Source organism: Bicyclus anynana, chromosome 1 (assembly GCF_947172395.1).
Source record: "Bicyclus anynana chromosome 1, ilBicAnyn1.1, whole genome shotgun sequence".
In the NCBI taxonomy this organism is placed as follows: domain Eukaryota; kingdom Metazoa; phylum Arthropoda; class Insecta; order Lepidoptera; family Nymphalidae; genus Bicyclus; species Bicyclus anynana.
In genome coordinates this window covers 15,361,496-15,388,728 of record NC_069083.1, presented here as the reverse complement: position 1 = coordinate 15,388,728, position 27,233 = coordinate 15,361,496, and the positions used below count along the sequence as shown (strand labels likewise).

General features: G+C 36.2%; 5 protein-coding genes across 9 annotated transcripts in view; 1 reads left to right on the top strand and 4 right to left on the bottom strand.

Annotated features, from left to right (window-relative positions):
- The window catches only part of LOC112044215 (solute carrier family 12 member 4), a 424,075-nt gene that overhangs the window by 288,286 nt on the left and 108,556 nt on the right, over positions 1–27,233 (top strand). The window lies entirely within an intron of this gene.
- Positions 3,283–7,671, bottom strand: LOC112044226 (trypsin, alkaline A-like). The gene is made up of 4 exons (XM_024079991.2): positions 7,623–7,671; positions 6,361–6,535; positions 5,178–5,433; positions 3,283–3,682 (listed from the first exon to the last, which is right to left on the bottom strand). The coding sequence occupies exons 1-4, from the start codon at positions 7,669–7,671 to the stop codon at positions 3,386–3,388; spliced, it is 777 nt and encodes a 258-aa protein (XP_023935759.1). The 3' UTR covers positions 3,283–3,385.
- On the bottom strand, positions 12,927–17,101 carry LOC112044224 (trypsin CFT-1-like). Its single transcript, XM_024079987.2, has 4 exons — positions 17,032–17,101; positions 16,167–16,329; positions 14,795–15,050; positions 12,927–13,497 (listed from the first exon to the last, which is right to left on the bottom strand). The coding sequence occupies exons 1-4, from the start codon at positions 17,075–17,077 to the stop codon at positions 13,201–13,203; spliced, it is 762 nt and encodes a 253-aa protein (XP_023935755.2). The 5' UTR covers positions 17,078–17,101; the 3' UTR covers positions 12,927–13,200.
- On the bottom strand, positions 20,421–22,986 carry LOC112044232 (trypsin CFT-1-like). Its single transcript, XM_024079998.2, has 4 exons — positions 22,941–22,986; positions 22,488–22,653; positions 21,347–21,602; positions 20,421–20,794 (listed from the first exon to the last, which is right to left on the bottom strand). Exons 1-4 carry the CDS (start codon positions 22,984–22,986, stop codon positions 20,498–20,500), a joined length of 765 nt encoding a protein of 254 aa, XP_023935766.2. The 3' UTR covers positions 20,421–20,497.
- On the bottom strand, positions 24,535–26,883 carry LOC112044225 (trypsin CFT-1-like). The gene is made up of 4 exons (XM_024079990.2): positions 26,838–26,883; positions 26,240–26,405; positions 25,569–25,824; positions 24,535–25,337 (listed from the first exon to the last, which is right to left on the bottom strand). The coding sequence occupies exons 1-4, from the start codon at positions 26,881–26,883 to the stop codon at positions 25,038–25,040; spliced, it is 768 nt and encodes a 255-aa protein (XP_023935758.2). The 3' UTR covers positions 24,535–25,037.

Here is a 27,233-nt window from a genome sequence, read left to right as displayed (position 1 = left end):
TGCTGAGTTTGAGTGTGAGTTATAATAATTACTAGCGGACGCCCGCGACTTCGTTTGCGTGGAATTTAGTTTTTCACAAATCCCTCTGAAACCATGGATTTTTCCGTGATTAAAAGTAGTCTATGTGTTAATCCAGGCTATATATTCTAGAAGATCTTAAACCAATTTATTTTTTTTAAAAAGAAAACTTAATACAAAAAAATACAAATAAATTAATCACAAAGGAAGAGAAAAGTTACAAACACAATTTCTAAATTATTTTAAGGGTAGGCACACAAATCACTGAACACTGACGACGTACTGAGCCTGAATACAGCCGTGCGCCGGCTTTTATAGGCAGTCTTTAACATTAAGTTCATTATTTCCTATAATATCTTAATACCAAATTTCAGCTAATTCGGTTCAGCAGTTGAGGCGTGAAAGAGTAACAAACATTCATATCATCAAAATCATCAGTTTTCGCAAATCTCGGGAAACCATGGATTTCTTCGGGATAAAAAGCCTATAGCCTATGTGATAATTCAGAGTAAAATCTATTTCCATTCCAAATTTCAGCTAAATCGCTTCAGTAGTAGCGACGTAACAAACATCCAAACATACATCCAAACATCCATACAAACTTTCGCATTTATAATATTAGTAGGAGTAGGATTTAATAAACTTTTCTCTCTTGCTTTCAAGCGATCACTGTCAGGTTGTTAAAGAAATTGACGTGGAATGAAATCTCTCTAAATTATGGGATTGTAACGCTACCTCTTCTCAACTACACTCGGAAATTTTACGGATAACTTCCTTTTAAACGAAGACAAGCTCCGAAACTGCAGAAAAAGAAGAATATTTTTCATAGTCCAACCTAGGCTTCGAACCCAGGATTTCATTATCTGAGTTAAATAGGCAAACCATTGGACCAACGGGACAGTTTACTACGAACTATGTTTTACTGCCATATTCCCACAGGAACGGGAACTACACGTGTGAAACCGCGCGGCATCTGCTAGTATAGTATAAATGTATTACTGTATGCAATGAGCTGCAGTGAGGACTGATCTATTGTTGAGGATGCTGCCACCGCAGGCCTGCGAGAAGCTGCCCGATCCAGTCGCAGATCGTATCATTGAGACAGCCATAGGGTACGTGCCGATGTTTGTAATCGACCCACCAACAATCCTCTCTGCATTTCTTGTGGGAGACGCTGTAATAAACAATATTTCTATACAAGGCGTAAGAACAAAATGTGATTAAAGTCTACTCTAAGCTACTCGTCCGGTTACTGGCAAAATAAGCAACCATGTAAATAAAAGAAATGTATGCGTACAGATTCTGAACAAAGGAGGTTGGCCACTTTCATACAAGCTGTGACCAGACCTTGAAGATCCATGTCTTTAAATAACCTAATGTTATAATTATATCTTGTAATGCTGGAAATCATTCTATTTAAATTAAGTATCTACTTTTTTAAAGCCTTGAATACTTGAATTTAAAATTGACACAATTATTCAAGAGAGACTTCTGTGGCAATTATTTTATTTAAATTAGTTCCATTTATCACTTATTTTATATTTTAACAATAAAAAACATGAGAACAAATAATCAGACGTAATAAGTTATTTGACGGCCTCCGTAGCGCAGTGGTATGCACGGTGGATTTACAAGACAGAGGTCCTGGGTTCGATCCCCGGCTGGGCAGATTGAGATTTTCTTAATTTGTCCAGGTCTGGCTGGTGGGAAGCTTCGGCCGCGGCTAGTTACCACCCTACCGGCAAAGACGTACCGCCAAGCGATTTAGCGTTCCGGTACGATGCCGTGTAGAAACCGAAAGGGGTGTGGATTTTCATCCTCCTCCTAACAAGTTAGCCCGCTTCCATCTTAGACTGCATCATCACTTTCCATCAGGTGAGATTGTAGTCAAGGGCTAACTTGTAAAGAATAAAAAAAAATATATATTTATCTGTGGTGTAAGTTTTATAAATTATTTTATGTGTAGCAATGACACACATACTAAAAAGGTAGTTACTTAATTGTCCATAACTTAGATACGTGTAATTCTGCTTCAAAAAGAATTTGATATAGTTGTAATTGAACCCTTCAATAATGAACTATTTTTTCATGTAGTATTCAACAATGGAGATTTCCAGGTTAAATTTGACCGACCTCCAAATAAAGGAGTGATAAAAACAAATTGAAGAACGCGACAGGTTTTTTTTTTTGTTTGTACATCTATTTATTTGTGAGTTCAAGCTAGATTTTTTAAACTCGTTTTTTATTGATTTTCTACATTTTCGAGTTTAGTAACAGTTAATAACATGGTGGAACGTTGATGGTATGCTACTGTAGAACAGAAAATTATTATTTTGTTTTTGTTAAAACGGAAGTATTTTAAAGTTTGCTTCGTAAATATTTCAAGGTCATCGGTTTTATAGTTAAGAAATTCCATGCGGATGAAGTCACGGGCGTCCCCTAGTTAAAAGTTAAAAATGAACAAACAGAAGACATACCTGCAATAGCAGCTAATCCCACAGTTAACAGAACAACAATAGCACGCATCCTGATGACTTAGCAAGTGATGCTAGAACATCGGTACTTGGTATTTATATAGTTTACCAGCTTAAAGCTGAATAACGTGACAATTACTACATAATTTATAATTTATTAATCCTTTTGTAAGTCAATTGATATCTAATCTTTTTTATTTCACCGAAAACTAAAACCGCCCAATACTGTCGTAAAATATAAGATAAGGACATGTCATCAGTTCGTACTGGTAAATCCAGAGTCCAAATAACTATGAGTTTAAACTAACTTTGGCGCGGTTGTTTCGGTTTTGGTTCAGGAAACCAATTATATAATAGAATATTCTCTATATTCAAAATTTGAAAACATCGTAAAGAATGAATAACTACTAAGGATATATCCTGTTAACTGTCCCTAAGACATATTTTATCGAGTTTTGCTACACATTCAAAATTGATAAATAAATGTTAAAGATTCATTGGATTAGCTTTCACCTTCACACAAGAGTCAGGAAGTAGCACAAATTGTAGTGATTTGTTTGGCTTTAATACAAGTTAGTATAAACATAGCAACAATAATATAATTAATGAAAACCCAATAAAACACTAAATTTGTATCCAAATATAACTTTTTATTGATCTCCGTAGATAACACAAAGAAATAAACATAAACCGAATTCAATTAAGTATATACTCTGTTAATATGTTATGTTATACTTACATTTAGTATAAGCCTAAGCCGAAATATAAAACAACCTGATTGGGAGACTTAAAAGCTTGTGTAGCTGTGATTAGTAAGTTAGTAAAAATATGTTTTTTCCATACGGCGATATTCTTATTTTTCTGGTCAGGCATAGGACAATCTTGAAATTAAATTACGCATTGTTTCGGATCCAGTTACTGACGCGGGAGACGCGGACGTTGACGCCGGGGAAGTCGGGGAGGGCGCAGCCTTCACCCCAAGAGCAAACGCCGACAATGACGTTGTTGTGGAACAGAGGGCCACCGGAGTCACCCTGGCACTGGTCGCGACCTCCGACATTGATCCAGCCCGAGCATAACATGTTGTCAGTGATAGTTCTTCGGATGCGCTGATAGTTGTTTCTGCAGACAGTTTGGTTGACTACCCAGATTTGGACATGGCGAAGCTGTTCCGATGAAGAGCCTCCAGACTGAAATGTGAACGTTGATCGTTAACGAACGTTGAAAAGAACGCTGTTTTTGTAAGAGTTGGCGATTTGGACCCGCTATAACAACGGTTTGCTCTAATGCTATGACTGTTATGACTTTGTAGGCATCACTAGGCTTTAGTGGAGTATACTGTTTAGATCACAGGTATAAATAAAATTAATGTAGTAGATATCGAAAATTACTATTATATTAATAAAAAAATGCAGATGATTTAGATTGGCGTATAGTCGTATATAAACTATTTATTCTCTATTATCATCTTTTTTGTAAAAAAACTGCGTCCAAATCGGCTTTACAACTTTTGTATCACAGATAGGTAATCACACAGAAAAACATATATTCACATGATAAACTTGTCTATCATGTGAATATATGTTTTGCGTTGAGCTCAGGGGTGAAATAAGTCTTTTAATTTAACCTAACACGTGATATTATACAATACGTGCTATTATGGTTATTACATAGAACGGACAGGTACCCTACCTCTACCCTACCTCTAAGTTTAGTAGTATAAATAATGACGTAAACCTTAGTATATAAAATTAATATTTTTTAAAACACTAAAGGTATATATATATATAAGCTATTTGCTAAAATGTAAAGGATATATATATGGTGTCGTGGACTTTTTTGTAGAACTTTTAAAGGCACATAAAGCCTCAATACATTGATTTCAATTTTTCACAATGGATATGGCAGCGCATGCAAGTTTGTTTATGAGGAATTTCGGTCCGACCTGTATGACAAAAACTATGATAACTCTGCTAATACTAATGATACCTATATAAACTCAGACTCCCCAATAACGTAGCATTCTACTGGTGAAAGAATTTTTGAAATCGGATCAGTAGTTCCGAAGATTACCCCTTTCAAAGAATGTTAAAAACTTACAAACTTTACCTGTTTATAATATTAGTATAGACTAGCGGACGCCCGCGACTTCGTCTGCGTGAAACCCTACTACTACGCCTACCCCTACCCCTACCCTACCCCTATCCTACTACCCCTATGGTAGGGACCATGCGACGGCGACGGAAGCTTAAAAAATGGAGTAATTTCTCCCGTTTTCTCAACATTTCCCTTCACTGCTCTACTCCTATTGACAGTAGCGTAATGAAAAGTATACTATAACCTGCCCAGGAGTATGAAGAATAATTGTGCCAAGTTTCGTTAAAATTCGTCGAATAGTTTTTGTTTCTATAAAGAACATACAGACAGACAGACAAAAATTTTACTGATTGCATTTTTGGCATCAGTATCGACCACTAATCACCCCATGATAGTTATTTTGGAAATATATTTCATGTACAGAATTGACCTCTCTACAGATTTATTATAAGTATAGATGAAAAATAAATGAATTTCATTTTTAAGAAAAAGATATAATAATGGTGGTGAAATCCAAATTGATAATTTATCATCAATATCAATTTCAAAAAATAGTCACATCCCTATGGTATAGTTAGTAAAACTTACGCTTGTGCGTCCCCATCCGATGGCCCAGACGCTGGCGCCGTCAGGTGTGTGCAAGTTGGGACCGGCGATGCTGCCAGCGCGCACATTATTGTTGAAACTGATGTGTGAGGAGAGACGGATGATGCTGACGTCGTTGTCGGCGGTTGCTCTGACGTACTGGGGATGATGGATGAACTGGTGTGAGTGGTGGACCACGCCACCGCTGTTTGCATTGGTGGAGCCTACACGAGATCTCCATCTGTTTGTTTGGACGCCGCTGTAAGCAAAAGTTCATCATTATTATCATTAACCTATTTTAAATGAAAAAGCTCAAATAAAAGTTAAGAACTATTTCTGGAATGTGACGTGATTGAATCAGAAATAAGAGATCTTAAATAGAACTAAAATTAACAACAAACTTGTTGCTGAACGATACATAAAACTGAAGTGCAAATAGCACACGGTGGTGACTCCGCACTGTGTTGGTCGAATTCGAATAATTGGAGTGAAGCAAGGGGACGCTCGATGCAGACGGCTCAAGACCGTAGTATTTGGAGTCTTCACAAAACACTTTGTAATGGATATAAAATCACCAACATCTCTTGCCTGGTTATCTAAAAACTAGCTGATGCCGCGCGGTTTCAACAACACTGAAATAATTTTTCAAATCGGACCAGTAGTTTCTGAGATTAGCGCGTTCAATCTAACAAACAAACAATATTAGTATAGATAAAGGAGGATTTAGAGATTAAACACGTCACATTGCTCCAATGCGTATTGTCAAATTCAATACTACTACTAATATTTGACTACGTCTCTCACTTTTCTTAAAACAGCGCAGTGCTCTGTCTGCCTAGTAGGAGTTTTCAATATTTTCATACTGTTACTATCACGTTGACGTAAACGCAAATTTATATGGAATTGAAACAGTTGTGCAGTAGTGCCACTAGATGGCGCTGTTTCAATTCCTTAGAATACGTTATACGTTACGTGACAGTAACAGTTTCAAACTGCCACTAGGCCCTCTGATAGACACAGCTTAACGCTGTATGGAAATTCTTTTCGGGTCACATTATCATGCTAGTTATAGCATTGTAAGAGGCAGAAAGTCCGAAGTGAACGGATTTTGCGACATCTCCCGGTTAAGGAGGTCTAAGGGTTGGCGAAGACGCGAGCGTCCGCTAGCATAGTATAAATGTATTACTGTATGCAATGAGCTGCAGTGAGGACTGATCTATTGTTGAGGATGCTGCCACCGCAGGCCTGTGAGAAGGTGCCTGATCCAGTCGCAGATCGTATCAGTGCGACGGCCATAGGGTACGTGCCGATGTTTGTAATCGACCCACCAACGATCCTTTCTGCATTTCTTGTAGGAGATGCTAGAATTAAATATATACTCTTAATACAATAGTACATTATGGTATACGTGCGGTAAGTTGAAAATTACAGCCGAGGCGATATTGCAAGCTCGAGCCAAAGGCGAGAGAAGGAAGCAGAGGCTGTAATTATCAAAGCGCACGTATGTCATACGACGTTTTATAACACATTTGCGAGGAAACACACTTTCTGAAAATTAAAAATCTTTGCCTGATTTCCTTATGATGACATTTTGATACGCTTGTCATTTTTGCATTTTTTAGGCAAATGTATTATTACTAATAAAGTAAATTAATATTTTCATGTTTCTGAAACAGTTGAATGGTTGACATTTATTGTCAAAATTATTAAAATGAAAGAATTAAATGTTTTTTATTTTATTTTATCTCAGAAAGTAAGTTTTATTTATTAAATGTTGAGCACTTTCCTGACCTAATAACTCTTTGAAGTTTTTAGACGGATGATAAAGGTTTTATATTACGTCACGGCACATGTGCATTTTACTTTACATCACGGCACATGTGCGTAATGAGATATATTACGATATTGAATTTGGTGAAATAAGCGATACTTTACTAGCAAACGTGTTATAAAGTAATTTATATCCTTATATACAGGTGTCCCGAAAATATTACAACATACTTTACATCAAGGCCTACTAAAATAATGCAATATATGTTAGCCGAAATTTTACGATTTTTAAGTTACATTGATTTTTGTACAAAATACAAAAGGGACCTTCAGTGCAGTTTAGTCATTCGATGTGGTGAAAAACTACATAAGCGTTGATTTTATACGTGGTAATTATTTTTGAATATTTGTTTCAAGTAACGACAGTTCAAGTTCTTTTACTGCAAAGTAAGTTGATTCCAAAAAACTGAACAATTTTTTTTTTGTTTAACTTTTTTTTTGCGAAATGCATCGTGTGACGGAATGAAAGAGCTTGACAAGAGGATCTCAAATTTATTTATTTTTTTGATTTTTTTAAATCGCCTGGCTAATTAAAAATATTTTTTTTTTAAATTCAGTCTCTTTAATCAGTATCCAAACTCTAGTTAAAAAAAATTACAAAATAATTGAAAAACACACCTGCAACAGCAGCTAATCCCACAGTTAACAGAACAAAAATAGCACGCATCCTGATGACTTAGTAAGTGATGCTAGAACATCGGTCCTCGGTGTTTATATAGTTCACTAGCTTAGAGCTGAATGACACTATATATTAGGTAATCCAAAAGGATTATGATATAGTATTAGTTTATTGATCTAATCTTTCTAATCTTTTCTATTTCGCCTGAAACTATAACGGCATGATTTATGTCATAGATAAATCTAATTGCTGTTTCGTCGTGAAATTGCGTTTTTACGAATCCCGCGGAAACCATAGATTTTCCCGGGATAAAAGTAGCCTGCATGTTGTTCAGTAATCTCCTCTATCGTCCAATGAAAGTCCCATTAAAATAATTGAAGCCGTTTCCAATGTTACAACTGAATAAACAGACAGAAAGACATACCAACAAAAAGATTAAATAAAGAGTCGTGTATAAACACGGTTATTTGGAAATCACAGACAGTCAATTCAATTTTATGTATGAATGTAGGCATTACAATTCAATTGATACACTGTCCCTGCATTCTGTAAAGTTACAGCGATGTGACATCGCTCATTTCCATGGCAACTTCGTTGTTAGTGATGTTTTATTTTTGGCATCCCATATAAATAAATTTCAAATTCTAATAAAACTTGTTATAGGCGAATATTAAATCGACGTGTATAAAACAGCGGAATCACACCGCTGAAATAACATGTCATTGATGTAACACGTGCACTTCCCGTAATAAAAAACGTGGCTTTTATTTATATAACATATAAATCCTTAAAATATTATAAGGTTTAGTTTTTAAGTACTGCGTACTTACGATGTTTTTGGTATTTCCTACAGTATATTACTTTATCTTTATTCGGATATTTTTATTACTGTTAAAAGAAGATTTACGGTTTAAGATTGTAATTTATCGGTATTTTTTGTTGTGAAATTAGTTGCGTTCAGGAATTCAGAAGGATAACACGTTTTTATTTCTAGCTTAGTTATTTTTGGAAATGATTTTCGTTTAATCCTCGTTAAGGTATACTTATAACCGGTAATCTGTATAATTCAGGTATTCTATAAAATACTCGGGCAATGTATATTGCATTGCATGCAACGCATACGTTCCAGCAATGCATTTAATTCACAATCATTTCTCCGTCTTGTAATTTTACAAGACGGAGGTCCTGGGATCGATCCCCGGCTGGGCCGATTGAGGTTTTCTTAATTTGTTCAGGTCTGGCTGATGGGAGGCTTCGGCCGTGGCTAGTTACCACCCTACCGACAAAGACGTACCGCCAAGTGATTTAGCGATCTGGTACGATGTCGTGTAGAAACCGAAAGGTGTGTGGATTTTCATCCTCCTCCTAACAAGTTAGCCCGCTTCCATCTTAGACTGCATCATCACTTACCATCAGGTGAGATTATAGTCAAGGGCTAACTTATAAAGAATAAAAAAAAATGTATGAAATATTTTGAAATATTTTTCATTAACTGTCTTTACTGCTTGGTTCACAACATTAACTTATATTGGTGTAACACGCAACGTTATAAAATGTGGCTACGCCAGAAGATACATTTATAAGCTTTTGGCTTCACGTTATGCAAAAAACACTTTAGAGGTAAGGGCAGCCAAGATAGCGTGGAGTCGAAATTACAAAAAGTGATGATAACGCCATGATCTTATAACACATGCGTGAGTTCTCACTCTTCTCTATTCTATAGAATACGTGGGTAATGTATGTAATAGACAATGATATTCAGAATATTTCACACATTACCAGAATGCCCCCGGTATAAATTACCTAGACATTGTATAGAATACCGGATTATACAGATTATCGGGTACATACTCAACCAGACAATTAAAATCACTCCATTCTAGACAAAATTTTATCAAGTTAACCTTCAAGTATCATTTCACCGCGGCTAGTTGCCTCGACTGGTGACAGAAGGGCTGGCTCATTTTTTGCGCAAAGAATCAGCCTGGCTGTCCAGTGCGGAAATGCAGCCAGTGTTCTTGCCACCATTCCACGTGGGCATGATTTGTATAGTTATTAGGATTAGTTAGCTTAAGTTCCTTATTGTATTCTTTCTCAATAAAAAAAAAACTATCAAGTTAATTTTACGTGAGTAGCTTCATCTTGATGAGACGCTCAACTTTTATATCTACGAAAATTTTTGATTCAACAGGGGTACTAGCTATTAACCATCTATACACAGTAGACTATACTTGTACCGCAATTAATGGATAAAACGCAAATGGTAGATACACCATCTAATTATCTAAAACTAATTTGTTTAGTTTTCCAAAAATCCTTAGGGTGACCAAGTTATATTTTTTTTCTGATTTTTCAAAATTTTCTATCTTGAATCAGTCTTTTCAATGCTGTAGCTGCTGTAGTTAAAATTTCAAAGATAAAATTTTTGTTAAATATTACAAAATAAATTTCCAACGTATTATAATTGTACTTTTATAAATAGTGTTTTATTTGTTTTGTAGAAGAAGCTTTGAGTGTAATAATTATTTTTCTTTCATTAAGATGAGCCGATTTAAAAAAAATATCCTGTAAAAAAATGTATAGGACTGAAGTGTACTAGCATTTTAAAAACTTATACAATTTTTTTTCTTCTCGTCATCAACCCATATTCGGCTCACTGCTGAGCTCGAGTCTCCTCTCAGAATGAGAGGGGTTAGGCCAATAGTCCACCACGCTGGCCCAATGCGGATTGGCAGACTTCACACACGCAGAGAATTAAGATAATTCTCTGGTATGCAGGTTTCCTCACGATGTTTTCCTTCACCGATTGAGACACGTGATATTTTAATTTCTTAAAATGCACACAACTTTTTTTTTTTCTTCTCAATGTATTAAAACATCTGCCTACTTACTTAAAATTACTAATGCACTCATTTGTATTGGCTTAATATTTAAAAAAACCTAGGGTAGTGGTAAAGTAGGGGAAGGTTAGGGGTAGGGTAGAGGTAGGATAGAGGTAGGGTAGGGGTAAGGTAGGGTCAGGGTATGGGTAGGGTACGGGTAGGTCAGAGGTTAGGGTAGGGAAGAAGTGCACAAAAGTCAAAACGAAGCTTGATCGGGTCCGCTAGATATAAATAAAAATCGTTTTAGAATATAAAACTTCTATATATATTCAACAATAGTATAAGATTACAAACCAGCCTTGTAATTTATAATCAGTTTATCATGCACTTTCGGCACAATTTTTGCCAAAAGTGCCCAAATATTAATTTGTTTTTCATAAGGGTGGTACACCTAAAGATTTTTTTTTATTCGGCAAACCAACGTTTGCTGGGTTAGATATTATTATAGTAAACGTATCATTGTTAAGTAACTTAGCGATCCGCATCCGTTCTTGAAATGCAAGATTCGAATCCTGCCTTGCAATCTGCGACTATGCATAGTTGCACGCACGCACGCATGCACGTATCCAACTCTGCGCCTGATAATTACTCGTGTCTAGGTAATACGGGGATAAAATATGGCCTGTGATACTCACAAATAACGTGACATTTTATATGGAAAAGAATTTTCAAAATTGGTTTAGTAGATCCAGAGTTAAACTTCTACAACATATCAAAAACTTTACTTCTTTAAAATATTAGTATAGATTAAGTACATGACCTCATAAGTATATTTTATTTTAAGTAGATAAAGCTTATCCTGACTTATTTATGATTCCACGTGTTAAAATTATCAACATTCTCTGTTATAAGAATGCGTAAAATGACACAGACCAATCGCACATATTATTATTATTACACATACTAGTTCATTTTAATACACAACATGGAAAGACAAAATTTCTAGAAACTCAAAAATTTCTACAAATGCACCATCATAGAAAGACTACTTTCCACGATGGTGCAATAACGCTACTGTATGTCTGAGATCAGCATGGTGTACTATTTAAATATCGAGTCACTCTCACTACATCGTTTTTCACCGTATTTCAACGAAATGATCTTACTGTCATTTTATATCAACTGATAGTAATTTTGTGTTATTGCGAACATTTAAAATTATCATTTCAAGAACTTAGATAATGAAGTTTTTCGTTAAAATAACGTCTCTACTTGAACTACCATTATTAAACTAATTCCACTTTACGTAAACTGACGATAATTATGTGATTTCATGTTGAAAGCGCAATTGTATGATTGTATTGTATTGTATGATTGAAAAATAATCAACCTAACCAACATTGAAACAGCGAAGAGGGCCTAATTTAGACACAAAGTTTAGGCTCTCCCTAAACTTCGTGTTTGAGGCATATCATCATCATCATCATATCAGCCGATGGACGTCCACTGCAGGACGTAGGCCTTTTGTAGGGACTTCCAAAGATCACGATTCTGCATTCAGCGAATCCCTGCGACTCGTTTGATGTCGTCAATCCACCTGGTGGGTTGGCGCTTGCTAGTCCGGGATCGCCATTTCAGCACAGTCGAAAGAGGCACACCTAGTTGTATCTATAACTTTTAATGAATATAAAACATGGCTTCACAATGCGATACTATTGTCACACGCGAAGTCATAGACAAGCACAAATAACAACCAAAGACGTAAACACACCAAAAAGGTAAAGCCAAGCCTAAATCCACGATTAGCAACAAAACTTCTAAAACTAAACCGCAATACTCAAAACGGTTATAATACTAATGACAGACCACGGCCCATTAAATACCGGATCTCCTACCCTTTCCGGTATACGTCTGGTTATTTACATGTATTCATACAATGTGGTATTATTGAAGCATCATTTCATTTTATTAAATACTAGCTGACGTCGCGCAGTTTTACCCGCGTGGTTTCGTTCCCGTAGGAGTACGGGGATAATATAGCCTTCCTCGATAAATAGGCTATCTAACACTGAAAGAATTTTTCAAATCGGACCAGTAATTTATGAGATTAGCGCGTTCAATCAAACAAACTCTTTAGCTTTATATATTAGTATAGATATAGATATAATTCTAAAATTCTTGATGATGATCATCATTATCTTATCTACCTGCTTAAAACTAAAAGCTATAAGACTTTTGGCATGCTAGTGAACCCGGCAGATTTTTTCTTGCCTGGAACGATGACTGATACACATCAGCAAGTAAAGTCTAAACCGCCCAGCACTGCTCGAGGTTTTAGTGGAAGCCGTGGGCGAGGACCCGCTTCGCCCACGCCTAGGTACTTTACTGAATGATGACAATATCTAAATATATAAAAAAAGTCGGGTTTGTTACAACACTTATAACTCGAGATCTGTTGGAACGATTTTCATGGTTTTTGATTCGTTGGATTTGTCTCCGCCAAGAATAACAGAATACATCTTAAAAACAATGAAAATTTAAATTTAAATTTATTGTAGGGGTAGGAGTAGGGTAGTGTAGGATAGGGATAAGGAAGAAGTGCACATAAGTCAAAGCGAAGCTTGACCGGGTCCGCTAGTATATATAATAAACAATAAAATATATACAAGAATGGCCTTCTTAGTTATATTACATTTAAAAAGTGTATATTTCAAGTAATGATTATTAAGTTGTTTCAATTCAAGATTATTTCAAATTATGAATTGGCCGTGATCCACGTAGCGAAGCGGGACACTCGAGCGTTCACACCCGGATAGCGCGGCGAACCGCATCCGCGGCCAAACGAGCAAACGCCCACGACCACGTTGTTGTGGAGAAGAGGACCACCGGAGTCACCCTGGCACTGGTCGCGACCACCGACGTCGAGCCAGCCGGAGCACAGCATGTTAGCAGTGATGGTACGACCTCTAGCACCGTACCGTTGTGCGCAGATCGCTTGATTCACAGTCCAGATTTGTACCTGCCGCAGCTGTTCCGATGGCCGACCTCCTACCTGAAACCAGATAAATATTGTAGCAAGTCAATAATTAAAAAAATATAATTATCTGACTGCCTAACCTGCTCGCACCTTATCATCCGCCTCGCGTATTTTGGTATAGTGATTAATAAATAACATTTTTCTAATTGTAGGCTTTTTTAATATACCATTTTGAAATCCTTTTGATGAGTCCTTCAATTTAAATAAATAAATATATAAATATACTTAAACAATACACATCACTATCTAACCCCAAAGTAAGCATACAGAGTAGCTTGTGTCATGGGTGCTAAGATAGTTGATATTATAATATTAATATACAATTATATACTACATATAAATACAACCTATAATTTGATACCCATATCGCAATATCCGAAAAAATGTTTTCTTTTCACCTCGAGTCTATAGCTTTTCACAGTCGTCGTGTTTTTACACAGATTTTTAAAAACACTTGGTATATAGTATCAAAGAGTATAGGTATAAGAGATAAAATTAGTGATACTGTAGGCCGTAGGGTGTAGTGTTTTTTTTAAAGAATATTTGGGTACGACAGTAGTTCTACAGGGAGTAGATCGAGGTGATAAGTCCGTTGAGCTAATAAGGTTCTAGAATCTCTGGATCTACTGAACGGATTTTGAAAATTCTTTTACCACTAGAGAGCCACATTATTTGTTCGTATCATAAGCTATAATTTATCCCCGTATTCTAACAGGAAAATACGCGGGTGAAAATGCGGGGTGACGGTTTATTTTATTTAGTAAAAAATTACTAAAGTTGCGTTTATAGCCGACCCCCTAAGAAAAATGAAAATCGAGAAAAAATATAAATAAATTATTTTTACTGACGTTGAGTATTTCTGATTTTTTGTTTAGGCTGCACTAAACGTACCCATCAATATTAAGTGCTCTTAATTGTTGTTGACATATTCAGCCCCTGCATTCTGTACAGTGACAGTGAAATGACATCGCTCATTTCCATGGCAACTTCATTGTTAGTGACATTTTATTTTTGGCATCCCATAGAAATAAACTTGGGCTGGGCCTAACCCCTCTCATTCTGAGAGGAGACATTCGAGCTCAGCAGTGAGCCGAAAATGGGTCAATAATAACGATAATAATAGAGATAAAGTTCGAATCCTAATAAAACTTGTTAAAAGCGACATAGACATCGACGAGTATAAAATACCAGAATCACATCACAAATTTAGTCTCCACTCAAGACTTAAACCCTCGAAATCTCAAGTCGATCCCCGCCAGTTGAGACTCTTCGTAGGGATAAAATATTGAATATTGATGGTATTTAAACTTACAGAGGTGACTCCCCATCCGATAGCCCAAACGACAGAATTGTCGGGCAAGTTATAGTTGGCACCGGCGATGGCTCCCGCGCGAGCGCTGTTGCTGTACACTATTTGCCGGGTGGTACGCAGGATGGCTACGTCGTTGTTAGCGGTGCTCGAGACGAAGTTGGGGTGCATGATGATCCGGTCAGTGTGAAAGACCGTACCGCCAGAGCTGGCCCTGGTGGAACCGATGCGCATGCGCCACCTGCTTGCGCTCGAGCCCCTGGAAAGTAACAGCTATTCATGCCACTGTCATATAATGAGGGCCGATGCTACGCGAGCTCAGACCAATTATAGAAAGACCTGTATCACACTCATAGTCACGAACAAAATTGTCTGTCATTTTCTAAGGAAAACGAGCTTAGATTTGGTATATATCTTTATACTAAACTAGAAGTTTTTTCCCGTTTTTTACACAATTCAATTACACAAAAAGGTATTTTTACGGAGCTCTTTAACCGACGAACACGATTACAACCATTTAACATCGATTCTATAGAGACAGTTTTTATAATCGCATTAGATCGTTGATCATATACTTTGACAGAAAAGTAACGTCTAGCGAGGCTACTAATTATTGTATAGGACCTCTATACAATAATTAGTCTGAGTACGCGAGTGATTTTTATGAGTTTTTGCAAAGAGGTGAAGCCAAGTGGATGTATAGTGGAGTGGCATGGACAGCACATTGGCTAAAATACTTTTTCTACGACCATGATAGAAAAAATAAAAGAATTAACAAAACTTGGTAAATAATATATATTTGGCGATGGGCATTGGCCGCTTTGATTTTGTATCGGCATGACCTCCTAGATTTTGTCTCATAAAAGGAAGAAGTGAATTTTTGTGCCATGCCAATTCCATGAGACTATTTAAAAATTAAAAATTACTTACGTGGTAATGAAAATTACCAAATGACCTTGTTAGCGGCGCTATTACTACCACTTGATTTACTCTTGTTTTTAAAATACCCAAGAGATGTAATGGAAAGAAGACGCGAAGCATTTTTTAAGTCCAAGGGACATCACCATGGTTTTACAAGCAGTACATTTTATATACAATTTACTACAGATATAAGCTGTTGGCATAACTCCTTATATAGGGGGTTGTACTAATATCGCTTTGAAAATAAATATCGGTTAGTATCCATTTTATCGGCCGATGGACGTCCACAGCTAGACATAGGCGTCTTTCATGGACTTCCAAGCACATTGGTCTCGAACTGCCAGCATCCAGCGGCTCCCTGCAACTCGCTTGATGTCTTCGGTCCACCTAGTAGGGGGTCGACCAACACTGAATGTTAATATAAGGTGTTTTTAAATAAAAAATACATCATTACCTATAACAATGAGCGGCAGAGAGCACAGATCTATTGTTGAGTATAGATGCTCCACAGGACTGCGTATATGAAATTAATATGGAATGAAGCATAGCTACGCCCATTGGCCATCGCTCGATGGTTGTGACCGTTCCGCCCACTATTCTTTCATCGCGCGGTTTGGCTGAAAACAAACAATTCATTTATTTCAATTCCCTTCAATCTATATATACATCAGCGATTTCAGTTTTATTTTACCTAGTACGTATTATACAGGGTGTCCCGTAATTAATAGATAAAACGCATTGGTAGACACACCACCTAATTATCTAAAACTTATTTCAATAGTTTACCAAAAATCCCTAGGGTGACCAAGTTATATTTTTAGTCAAATTTTTCAAAATTTTCTATTTTGAATAAGTTTTTTCAATGCTGCTGATGTAATTAAGATTTTGAAGAGCTTGTGTTTGTTAAACATTACGGATTAAATTACCAATGCACTATTTTTGTAAATAATCTTTCATTTGTTTTGTGCAAGAAGCTTTGAATGCAATAATTATTTTTCTATAATTAAAATGACCGAATTAAAAAAAAATATCTTGTAAAAAACATGTATGGAAAGTGTACCATAACTTTAAAAACTTGTACACTTATCGAGGTTTGTAACTATTCTTTGTATTTACAAAGTTGCTGTTAAAAATGTATGGGAGGTACTCAATTTTCAATACAAGAAAAAATTATTAAAGTTTTTTCAACAATTTTTTCCTTCAAAACGTCTTACAATATCTGCCTTCTTCCTTAAATTTAGTAATGTAGTCATATGTAAATCTAAATGTCCACAGAATTCACAATAAGTTGATATAATATTTGTTGAGTTTTATATTACCTGTAACAGCCAACGCTAAGGCCAACAAAAGGAAAGTTACTCGCATCCTGCTGATAATAACTTTGAGCGATTTGATTGTTGACCGGACTATATATATCGCATCCATTTGTTTTTATATTTATAACACTAGCGGATGCTCGTGACTTCGTTCGCGTGAAAATCGATTTAAATTTTGATTTTATTTCCATGCAAAAAAGTATTTTGGACTCAACTCATGCCAAGTTTTGACGGCCTCCGTGGCGCAGTGTTATGCGCGGTGGATTTTCAAGACGGAGGTCCTGGGTTCGATCACTGGCTGGGCCGATTGAGGTTTTCTTAATTGGTCCAGGTCTAGCTGGTGGGCTTCGGCTGTGGCTAGTTACCACCCTTTCAGCAAAAACGTACCGCCAAACGATTTAGCGTTCCGTTACGATGTCATGTACAACTCTCTTAACAAGTTAGCCCGTCTCCATCTTAAACTGCATCATCACTTACCATCAGGTGAGATTGTAATCAAGAGTTAACTTATAAAGAATTAAAAAAAGTTTAATTTAAATTCATTCGGTAGTTTCAGCGTGATGCCCGGTGAACAAAAAGACGGACAGACATACAAAAAATAAATATTTTTCGTATCAGCGTCGATTACATTATGCCCTCTAACAAAAATTTTGAAAATATCTTCAATGTCTAGAATTTGACCTGTTACAGTTTTAATATAAGTATAGACTTACCTACAAGTAATTTATGTATTACATACATAATTTACTTATAGATTAAATTTTCCCACTTACAATACTTTAATTGCCCTAAAGGATTCGTTATCTAATATACTAATATGTAACATAAATTACTATTAATTGATTAAAGGTGACTGAGATATCTGCCTTCAGTTTATCTTATCATTTTAATTACAGTATTTAAATTTTAGCTGAAACATGTGAAATACCAAGTATAAGCAAATGTTTACATTGATAATCTTGCTATTGGTATGGAAAAGCAGGCCTGACTCCGCTCCCTGATTGCTGCTCAACTGCCACGAGAAAGTTCCGTTAATGGCAGACGTATGACAGCGCCGAATAAATCGGAATATAGGACACTGACGAACGTTCGCAACTACATCCGCCCTTAGACCTCCTTAATCCGACCCTTACGCAAAATTCGTTTTTTGTAGACACCTTCTAATTATAAACTACCTCCCTGCCAAATTTCATCTTTGTACGTCAAGAGGTTTTTGATGTTTCGTGATGGTCACCTTTTGCTTGTATACAGTGTGTGGAGTAGTACGACATACTCTACAGGGTGATAGCTGACATCTAGGCCTACTAAAATAACTGTACGGTTTTTATTATAAATGGTTTTTTCTACAAAATACAAAATTACCTTCAAGACACAAAATACCTTCAGTGCAGTTTAGTCGTACCATGTGTTGGAAAATTACGTAAGCCTTGATACTGGGAAATTATTTTTAAATGATAATTGTTTAACTAATCAATATATATATATTATTTTGCTTTGAAGTAAGTTCCTTCAAAAAAACAAGGAATCCAAATATTTTAAGCATACAATAGTCCAATATTTTCAAAAACATCGTCAGAATTGCTATTTTCGCTTCAAAAGGCTGATTTTATAGAGGTTTAATAACATTAACAAATGACTGCATTAACAATTTTAGACAAGGAGACAGATATTATAAAAACATATTAAATGGAAACTTATAGGAAAGTCTTTTAGATGATAAAAAAAATATTTTTGAACTGCACTCCGATTCCGATTATGTACTTAGTTTTAGATAAGCTTGTGTACTTAATTCTAGATACGTTTGTGAAATGGTGGTAAACAAAAAAAAAATAAACCTTGGCTGAGTTTGTTGTGGGCTATTTTCAAACCAAGGCGCATGTGCAACCCTCGTAACATTAATTTTAGTTCGACTTTACTTACCATCATTAAATAATGACATAACTTGACTTTAATTTTGAATTTGAATTTATTGAAGAAAAAGTTGGAATGTCCACTCATTTAAATTGTTTTCGTATGTCATTCAGTATCTACCATACAATTTTCCCAACAACTTTGTCATTGCTAGGAGGAGACAAGACAAGTTTTATACTAATTTACAGACCTCGATGAGTATTTTTATAAAATGATGGTCCACTTCGGTTTCATACATTTTTTACAGGAAATTATTTATACACCAGATCAACATGAAAACAAATCAAATTAGTTTTCGAAAGTTCAGTAATGTATCTCCCACTTGCGTTTTATCTATTAACTAGCGGGACGCTCGCGACTTCGTCCGCGTGGAATTTAGTTTGTCACAAATCCCTCGGAAGCCATGGATTTTTCCGGGATAAAAAGTAGCCTATGTGTTAATCCATATAATATATCTTAATACCAAATTTCAGCTAATTCGGTTAAGTAGTCGAGGCGTGAAAGAGTATCAAACATTCATATCATTAAAATCATCATTCCAAATTTTAGCCTAGTCGACGGCCTCCGTGGCGCAGTGGTATGCGCGGTGGATTTACAAAACGGAGGTCCTGGGTTCGATCCCCGGCTGGGCAGATTGAGATTTTCTTAATTTGTCCAGGTCTGGCTGGTGGGAGGCTTCGGCCGTGGCTAGTTACCACCCTACAGGCAAAGACGTACCGCCAAGCGATTTAGCGTTCCGGTACGATGCCGTGTAGAAACCGAAAGGGGTGTGGATTTTCATCCTCCTTCTAACAAGTTAGCCCGCTTCCATCTTATCTCGCCCCCCCGGTGACGCCGTAGTGGTTCCGCAGGGAGCTATCGGCACCTACTCAGACAGAAAAAAAAAAAAAAAACCATCTTAGACTGCATCATCACTTACCATCAGGTGAGATTGTAGTCAAGGGCTAACTTATTTTGTATTTCTTTTATGATTTATGAACAAAGTTTTAAAACTGTAACTCTGAAAATGAAGAACTTTTCATAAAAACTTTCAACTTCTATTTCACCCTCTTTTATATTTATTTTAGGGTTGAAAAGTGCTCTGTTTTGCTTCAAGGTCCCATTTTCCATTACAACAAAATTCATCTTTATCGGTTCAGCCGTTTAACCGTGAAAAGGTTACAGACAGACAGACAGATAGACTTACTTTCACATTTATAATATTAGTATAGATGTTGTATATCATTAAAAAAAAATATTTAATCAAAGATCTTTCTGAATCCAAAACAATATAGTTTAAAATTAAAAATATTAACTACCAAAAATTTACAATGTGGTCTACATCAATCTTGTACAAATGGATTGACATTTATTATTGTTTTGTAAAATGGTATTTTACAGAATATACAACAAAACATTTATTTATTTACAAAATATACAATAGGTATATAATAAATATTACATACAAGAATTGTGCGCCTAAATATATTAGATTTTAAATGGATGTAATATAATTGCGTAACTATTTTTAAAAAATATGAACTTCGTGTCTGTTGTTTTAATTCAGGATTCTTTAAAATTATGAATTGGACGTGATCCACGCAGCGTAGCGGGATACCCGAGCGTTCACACTCGGGTAACGCGGCAAACCGCACCCGTGGCCGAACGAGCAAACGCCCACGACCACGTTGTTGTGGAGAAGAGGACCGCCGGAGTCACCATGGCACTGGTCGCGACCACCGATGTCGAGGTGGCCGGAGCACAGCATGTTAGCAGTGATGGTACGACCTCTGGCACCGTATCGTTGTGCGCAGGTCGCTTGGTTCACAGTCCAGATTTGTACTTGTCGCAGCTGTTCCGATGGAAAACCTCCATACTAAAACCAAAAACATATTGTAAATAACATTAAATTTAGATAAATAATGTATGAAACACAAGAAAACCAAAGAATAGAGATTTACTTTAAGATGGATTTTTAGGGTCACCCTATCACCTATAGATACACAGAAAGATTAGCTGTATAGATCAACGACCCTGCGGCTCACAGCAGCCATGGCGGTGGTGTTTGAAAATAATGTGTTCATTATTTTGTTATTTTTTGGCTACATATTATGTCCGTATTCCTTCGGGAACAAGAACCACGCGGGTGAAACCGCGCGGCATCAGCTAGTAATCAATAATTACCAATAAAAAAATACTCCATCTTCTTTTTTTAGTTTTTGTGAACAGTTGTTAAGAGATTTAAAAACATAATACGCCATTTTTCTTGAATAATATTGAAAATTACTGACGCGACACTTTGCGTCTTGCTGACTCGAGCATGTATTAGTTTTTAATTTTGTATTTGAAACTGCTACGACACTGTCGTGTTTCGTGCGCTCTATCTGCCTAATATTCTTTAATCTGTGGTTTAAAACAATAAACTTACAGAGGTGCTTCCCCATCCGATAGCCCAAACGACAGACCGGTCGGGCAGGTTGTAGTTAGCGCCGGCGATAGGTCCTGCGCGAGCGTTGTTGTTGAACCCTATCTGCCGGGTGGTGCGCAGGATGGCAATGTCATTGTCTGCGGTGCGTGCGTTGAAGCTGGGGTGGCTGATGATCCGGTCAGTGTGAAAGACCGTTCCGCCAGAACTGGCTCTAGTGGAACCGATACGCATGCGCCAGCTGCTTGGTCTCGCGCCCCTGGTATGGAAACACTTTTGGCTAAGATTACTTTATATATATCTATACTATAATAAGAGAGTAGAAATCGAGTGTCCGTACATTGAACAGAATTAACAAAATTCGAGTTAGGGCGATCAGAAATGAGCAACAGTTCAGTTTGTTTGTTGTTTTGATTGAACGCGATAATCTCGGGAACTACTGATAATAATTGAAATCGTGTTAAAAAGTCCATTTATTGAAGGTGGTTATTATAGGCTAACATTACGCTACAACCAATAGAAGTGGAGCATCTAGAAACTTTCCGTTGTGTGCGCTGCTTAAGCCCTCATTCGCACGATAGCTAAGTATATGTTCATACAACAGCGTTTTTAAAACACAACGTTTTTTTTTTGAGCAGTGTTAGATTTTCAATTTTGGGCGTTGGAAATAGACCTTCATTCAAACTATATTTAAATGCTTTTTTAACATCCATTAAAAAAACTCTAAATCAACTCATTAAAGGGCTAAATGTTCAAAGTTACGCAAATCTTCTGTATGGCGGAATTGTTTCTCTTTGGAAGTTCTAAAAAATAGTTCGCAACAGCATCTAAACACGTCATATGTCTAATACCCTGGATGAATAGATACATAGGACAATTTTTTATGTCGGAAAAAATCATAGTTCATGCGGGATTGGTGATTGAATGGTTTTGTCATCTACTAGTAACACATACATGTACAATCATAGGACCCCATGACATCTATATTATTTTTTTTTATTTAAGATAGGCTCACATTTGACAATCTCGTTGTGAAAATTCGATAAGTTGCAGTACCGCGGTGGAATTTGAAGTATCGGTTGTACTCATATGTATGTAAAAATATAAATAACTTATGGCGGTTGTAAATAATAAACATAATTACATAAAACAGTGTGCGGCAGAGAGCACAGATCTGTTGTTGAGTATAGAGCCTCCACAGGCCTGTCGAAATGAAACATCAAACATGCAGTTAAGCATAGCTACGCCCATTGGCCATCGGTCGATGGTTGTGACCGTTCCGCCCACGATCCTCTCATCGCGAGGTTTGGCTGAAAACAAACAATTCATTTTATTTTCTTCAATCTCTGATTGATTTCTATTTTTAATGATTTTTCTATATTATATATTTTAATAAACACGGTTTTTAACGCTGTCAATATATGCATATTTTTATAAAATAATTTTACAAAATCTATTTGTTGTGACCCCATTAAACAAAATACACATGGACAGACAAAACTACTAATTTAAAATATATTTATATATTTTATAATGTAAATATATTCTCAAAGTCCACCATACTCGTTGATATAATAATTGTCGAGTTATAAATTACCTGTAACAGCCAACGCCAAGAGCAACAAAAGGAAAGTTATTCGCATCCTGCTGATAAAAATAACTCTGAGCGACTAGATTGTTAACCGGACTTTAAATATCATATCAATTTTATATTTATAGCATTAACCTACCGTATTTTGATATCAAAATAATAAAAACGATATTTAGATTAAATTTCCTCACAATACGTACTTTTAATGCTATAGAGTATACGTTATCTAATAAACTAATATGTAACATAAATTACTTATAATTTTATTAAAGGTGGCTGAAAGCATCTAGCTTAAAAATTATCTTATCTTATTAATTACATAGCACAACTAGAAGATCAGGGGCGTAGCTACCGCTGTATCAGTCGTATCAATGATACGGGGCCTCTGGACTACAGGGGCCCCTTACGTGTGAAAGCAAAAATTAGTAATCAAAAAAACTGTAGAGATTTCACTTCAGAAATGACGAAAGTATAAAAAAACCATTTTTTCCCCGTTAAACGAGCACCCAAAAGTTTGAAACATCATACATATTAGGTTAGGTTATATTTATTTTAAGCGAGCATTTTATTTTTAGGAGAATTCGTTACCCTTCATTCAGGGCCCCTAACTAATTTTGATACAGGGCACCCCCAGGCACGCTACGCCACTGGATGTGGGTCGTTACACGCTTTACTTAAAATGTAAATGTTTAGTTGAAAAACGTGAAAACTCAATCGTAAAGATCAATATTTACATTTGGAATGGCCAATTTCGATAACGTACACTAATAACAAAATGACCACCGTTCAAAATAATTATATTTTTAACAAGCTCACTGACAATAAATAGCTTCTTTATCTAATTGACTTATATAGTTAACTATAATATTGACTATGTTACTTAACACATTTATTGTTTCAAAAAGAACTTATTTCAATCTTAAAATATGAATTATACGTGAGCGCGCATGCGGGTAGTCTTGTGCCATGATAACAAAATCATGCACTGTGCGGCGGCTTCTACATAGATGTACGCTATCTGGATGTGGCATCACTGGACATAGAGTAAATGTTTAAGAAATGTTTTAATTTAACTTAACTGCCAAAAGTTAGATTATCTCGTTCCGACGTTAAGAAATTACATTTCCTGGTAACCCAGTTAGCTACCAGAATAAATATTGTTTAAGAAATAAATGTTTTTTTACTGTTGCTTAATAAATAGATACACAACTTAACAGCCACAATGACCTACAAATTGTGTGGTACATTATATTGTTTCGTCGCTCAGAAATTTGATAATTAGTTAGCTACCAAAATCAAGAATTTTTGTAAATATTAAAGTTGAACATCTCATCAAGATGAAGCTATTTACGAAAAATGAACTTGATTGTAATCAACTGTAAAAAAAATCCGTGGAGTATTTTTACAATTGATTAGGTACTGTCAAGTTAATTTGAGCATTAATTAATTTACAAAATCAAACAAAAATATCCATTTTAAAATGTATTTATTTTAGCGATTAACCTTAATAATTTAAAAGGAAAATGGAAATTTAAATAATACAGTTACAATTCTTAAAATTCAATGAAAATTCTAACGAGGGTGTAATTTGTTTTATACTAGTATCTTCAGCGTGATTCTGAATTTCAAAGTTTTGATGGGAAGTAGATGGTCGGGATAAGATGATTTCGTTAATTTTACCTTTTTTAAAATCCATAACGAAGTTGACGAACAACTAATTAACAACAGTTTTTTACGCGCCAAAGTATTTTTTTCACTAAACAGCTTTCTATGTGGAAGCCAGTTCGAAATTTAAATTAAACCTTTGATAAGTTACGTCTTTGGTTGCCATGTTGCGGGGTAGGAGATCGTTCCATTTTTAAATTACACGACAAATATGATTTTACATAGTAATTTATTTGGCCACTAAACACGATAGATTTGTATTTTCATACAACTATAGTCTGCCGCTGCTCGACCAGTATAGCTAGTTCGATTTATATCGAAGAAGGTTGTCAAAATAATGCTCAAATTTCCAAGCATGTTTGAGAAAAGGTAAATTTAAATAATTGTATTACTATTTCAAGTTATGAAAATAAGGTTTCAATTCAAGATTAATTAAAATTATGAATTGGCCGTGATCCATGTAGCGAAGCGGGACACTCGAGCATTCACACCCGGGTAGCGCGCCCTAGCGCACCCGTTGCCAAACGAGCAAACGCCCACGACCACGTTGTTGTGGAGAAGAGGGCCACCGGAGTCACCCTGGCACTGGTCGCGACCACCGACGTCGAGCCAGCCGGAGCACAGCATGTTAGCAGTGATGGTACGACCTCTAGCACCGTACCGTTGTGCGCAAATCGCTTGATTCACAGTCCAGACCTGTACTTGTCGCAGCCTCTCCGGTGGTAATATACTTCCTTCCTGCAACCAGACAACTGATCAATCGTTAAATAAAGGACAATGGGAACTTAAGTATGATTCCTATTGCTCGTAGCGTGGTGTTATATTTAACCTATAGCCTTCCTCAAAAAATGGAATCTCCAGTTGGACTATTCGTATCCGCTTCACAAGGCATTAACGGGTCATCTGAGGGGTAAAACGATCAATGTTTTACCCCTCAGATGAGCCGTGAATGACTATTAGTAAACTTACAGAGGTGACTCCCCATCCGATAGCCCAAACGACAGAATTGTCGGGCAGGTTATAGTTGGCGCCGGCGATGGCTCCCGCGCGAGCGCTGTTGCTGAACACTATGCGCGTGGTGGTGCGAAGGATGGCCACATCGCTGTCTGCGGTGCGCGAGACGAAGCTGGGGTGGCTGATGATGCGCTCGGTGTCATGGACGATACCACCAGAGTTTGACCTGGTGGAAGCGATGCGCATGCGCCACTGAATTGGTCTCGTACGCCTGGAACGTAAACAATTTGCTAATAACAAAAAAATAACCGGCGGATGACCAGCGCAATCCAATCACCACACATGTGCGCGTGCTACCCATTTGTTCCCGAGTAATTTTAAAATTATGATATCTCCTAAAATAATAATTAAAAGTAAATAACGTCAAGGACATTTTTTAATATTTGTGACGAATATTCGTCACAAGTATTTATTTAGATAAATATTAATAACATATTTATAAGAAAACCTTTGCAAATAATGCGATATTTTAGAACGAATTTTCGATGAATTGGCTACGATCTCGTGGTGAAACTCCTTCCAGTGTATTGCAATAGGTATCGCGGTAGAAATGGGAAGCAGGTACGACGTCGAATACGCACATGTATTGAATATAAATGATGGTGTTTGTAAAAAAACACAATTACACAAAACAGTGAGCGGCAGAGAGCACAGATCTGTTATTGAGTATGGAGCCTCCACAGGTCTGCATATGTGCAAGTCCAACCAAGGATTGAAGCATAGCTACGCCCATTGGCCATTGCTCGATGGTTGTGACCGTTCCGCCCACTATCCTTTCATCGCGAGGTTTGGCTAAAAACAAACAATTCATTTCTTTTTTACCGTTGAATCGATATAGACATAAACGAATTAAATTTGTTTAAGTAAATCTTACAATTAAAGTCATACTTGTATACATAGGTTGTATGTATGTATAAATACAGTTTTTCTGTCGGCATATTCACTACCTTTGACGTATCATAGATACTAATATAATTAACATCAAATCAATGATAATTGCATTTATCATACTCCGAGCCCATTGTTTTACAAAAAAAAATTGACTTCCCGGATATTCAAGATTAGAAAATATAAATGAAAACTATATCTGCGTGATACAATAAAAAGAAAATTCACACGGACAGATAATAAATAATTATAAAATAATGAAGTTCACAATACTTGTTGATATTGATATAATATTTGTTGAGTTGTTTTTTTTTTTTTTATCAAATTACAAATTACCTGTAACAGCCAACGCCAAGGTCAACAAAAGGAAAGCTACTCGCATCCTGGTGGTAATAATTGTGAGCGACTATATTGTTGACGAATTTTATATATCCTATCAATTTTACTTTTATATTTATAACATTTACCTACAGTATTACATAAACAACGACATTTAGATTAAATTACCTCGCTTACAATACTTTAATTACCGTAAAGGATTCGTTATCTAATAAACTAATATTAGTGCAGGCGCCATAGGGAGTTGACTATGCATAATCTGAGGACCGCATTCTGTTCACAGTTTTCAACTCAGCAGAACATGCAGATAATAATTATTATATTATTAAAGAATTATTAACTTTTGTGTTATTTTTCGGTCCATTTATATTCGATATCGAAGGAAGTGGAGCA

What these genes read in the sequence shown, in the direction of transcription:
- LOC112044224 (XM_024079987.2), bottom strand. Translation starts at nt 17,077, where the DNA reads ATGCGAGTAACTTTCCTTTTGTTGGCCTTAGCGTTGGCTGTTACAG. An exon ending in TCTGCCGCTCATTGTTATAG is followed by an intron (nt 15,051 to 16,166) that starts GTAATGATGTAT and finishes GTTACTTTCCAG; the next exon opens with GGGCTCGAGCGCAAGCAGGT. An exon ending in TCGGATGGGGAGTCACCTCT is followed by an intron (nt 13,498 to 14,794) that starts GTAAGTTTAAAT and finishes ATCTGGTTTCAG; the next exon opens with GTAGGAGGTCGGCCATCGGA.
- LOC112044225 (XM_024079990.2), bottom strand. Translation starts at nt 26,883, where the DNA reads ATGCGAGTAGCTTTCCTTTTGTTGACCTTGGCGTTGGCTGTTACAG. An exon ending in TCTGCCGCTCACTGTTTTGT is followed by an intron (nt 25,825 to 26,239) that starts GTAATTGTGTTT and finishes TTTACGTTCCAG; the next exon opens with GCGTACGAGACCAATTCAGT. An exon ending in TCGGATGGGGAGTCACCTCT is followed by an intron (nt 25,338 to 25,568) that starts GTAAGTTTACTA and finishes GTCTGGTTGCAG; the next exon opens with GAAGGAAGTATATTACCACC.
- LOC112044232 (XM_024079998.2), bottom strand. Translation starts at nt 22,986, where the DNA reads ATGCGAATAACTTTCCTTTTGTTGCTCTTGGCGTTGGCTGTTACAG. An exon ending in TCTGCCGCACACTGTTTTAT is followed by an intron (nt 21,603 to 22,487) that starts GTAATTATGTTT and finishes TTTCCATACCAG; the next exon opens with GGGCGCGAGACCAAGCAGCT. An exon ending in TCGGATGGGGAAGCACCTCT is followed by an intron (nt 20,795 to 21,346) that starts GTAAGTTTATTG and finishes TTTTGGTTTTAG; the next exon opens with TATGGAGGTTTTCCATCGGA.
- LOC112044226 (XM_024079991.2), bottom strand. Translation starts at nt 7,671, where the DNA reads ATGCGTGCTATTTTTGTTCTGTTAACTGTGGGATTAGCTGCTGTTGCA. An exon ending in GGGATTAGCTGCTGTTGCAG is followed by an intron (nt 6,536 to 7,622) that starts GTGTGTTTTTCA and finishes ATTTAATTCTAG; the next exon opens with CATCTCCTACAAGAAATGCA. An exon ending in ACTGCAGCTCATTGCATACA is followed by an intron (nt 5,434 to 6,360) that starts GTAATACATTTA and finishes TTTTGCTTACAG; the next exon opens with CGGCGTCCAAACAAACAGAT.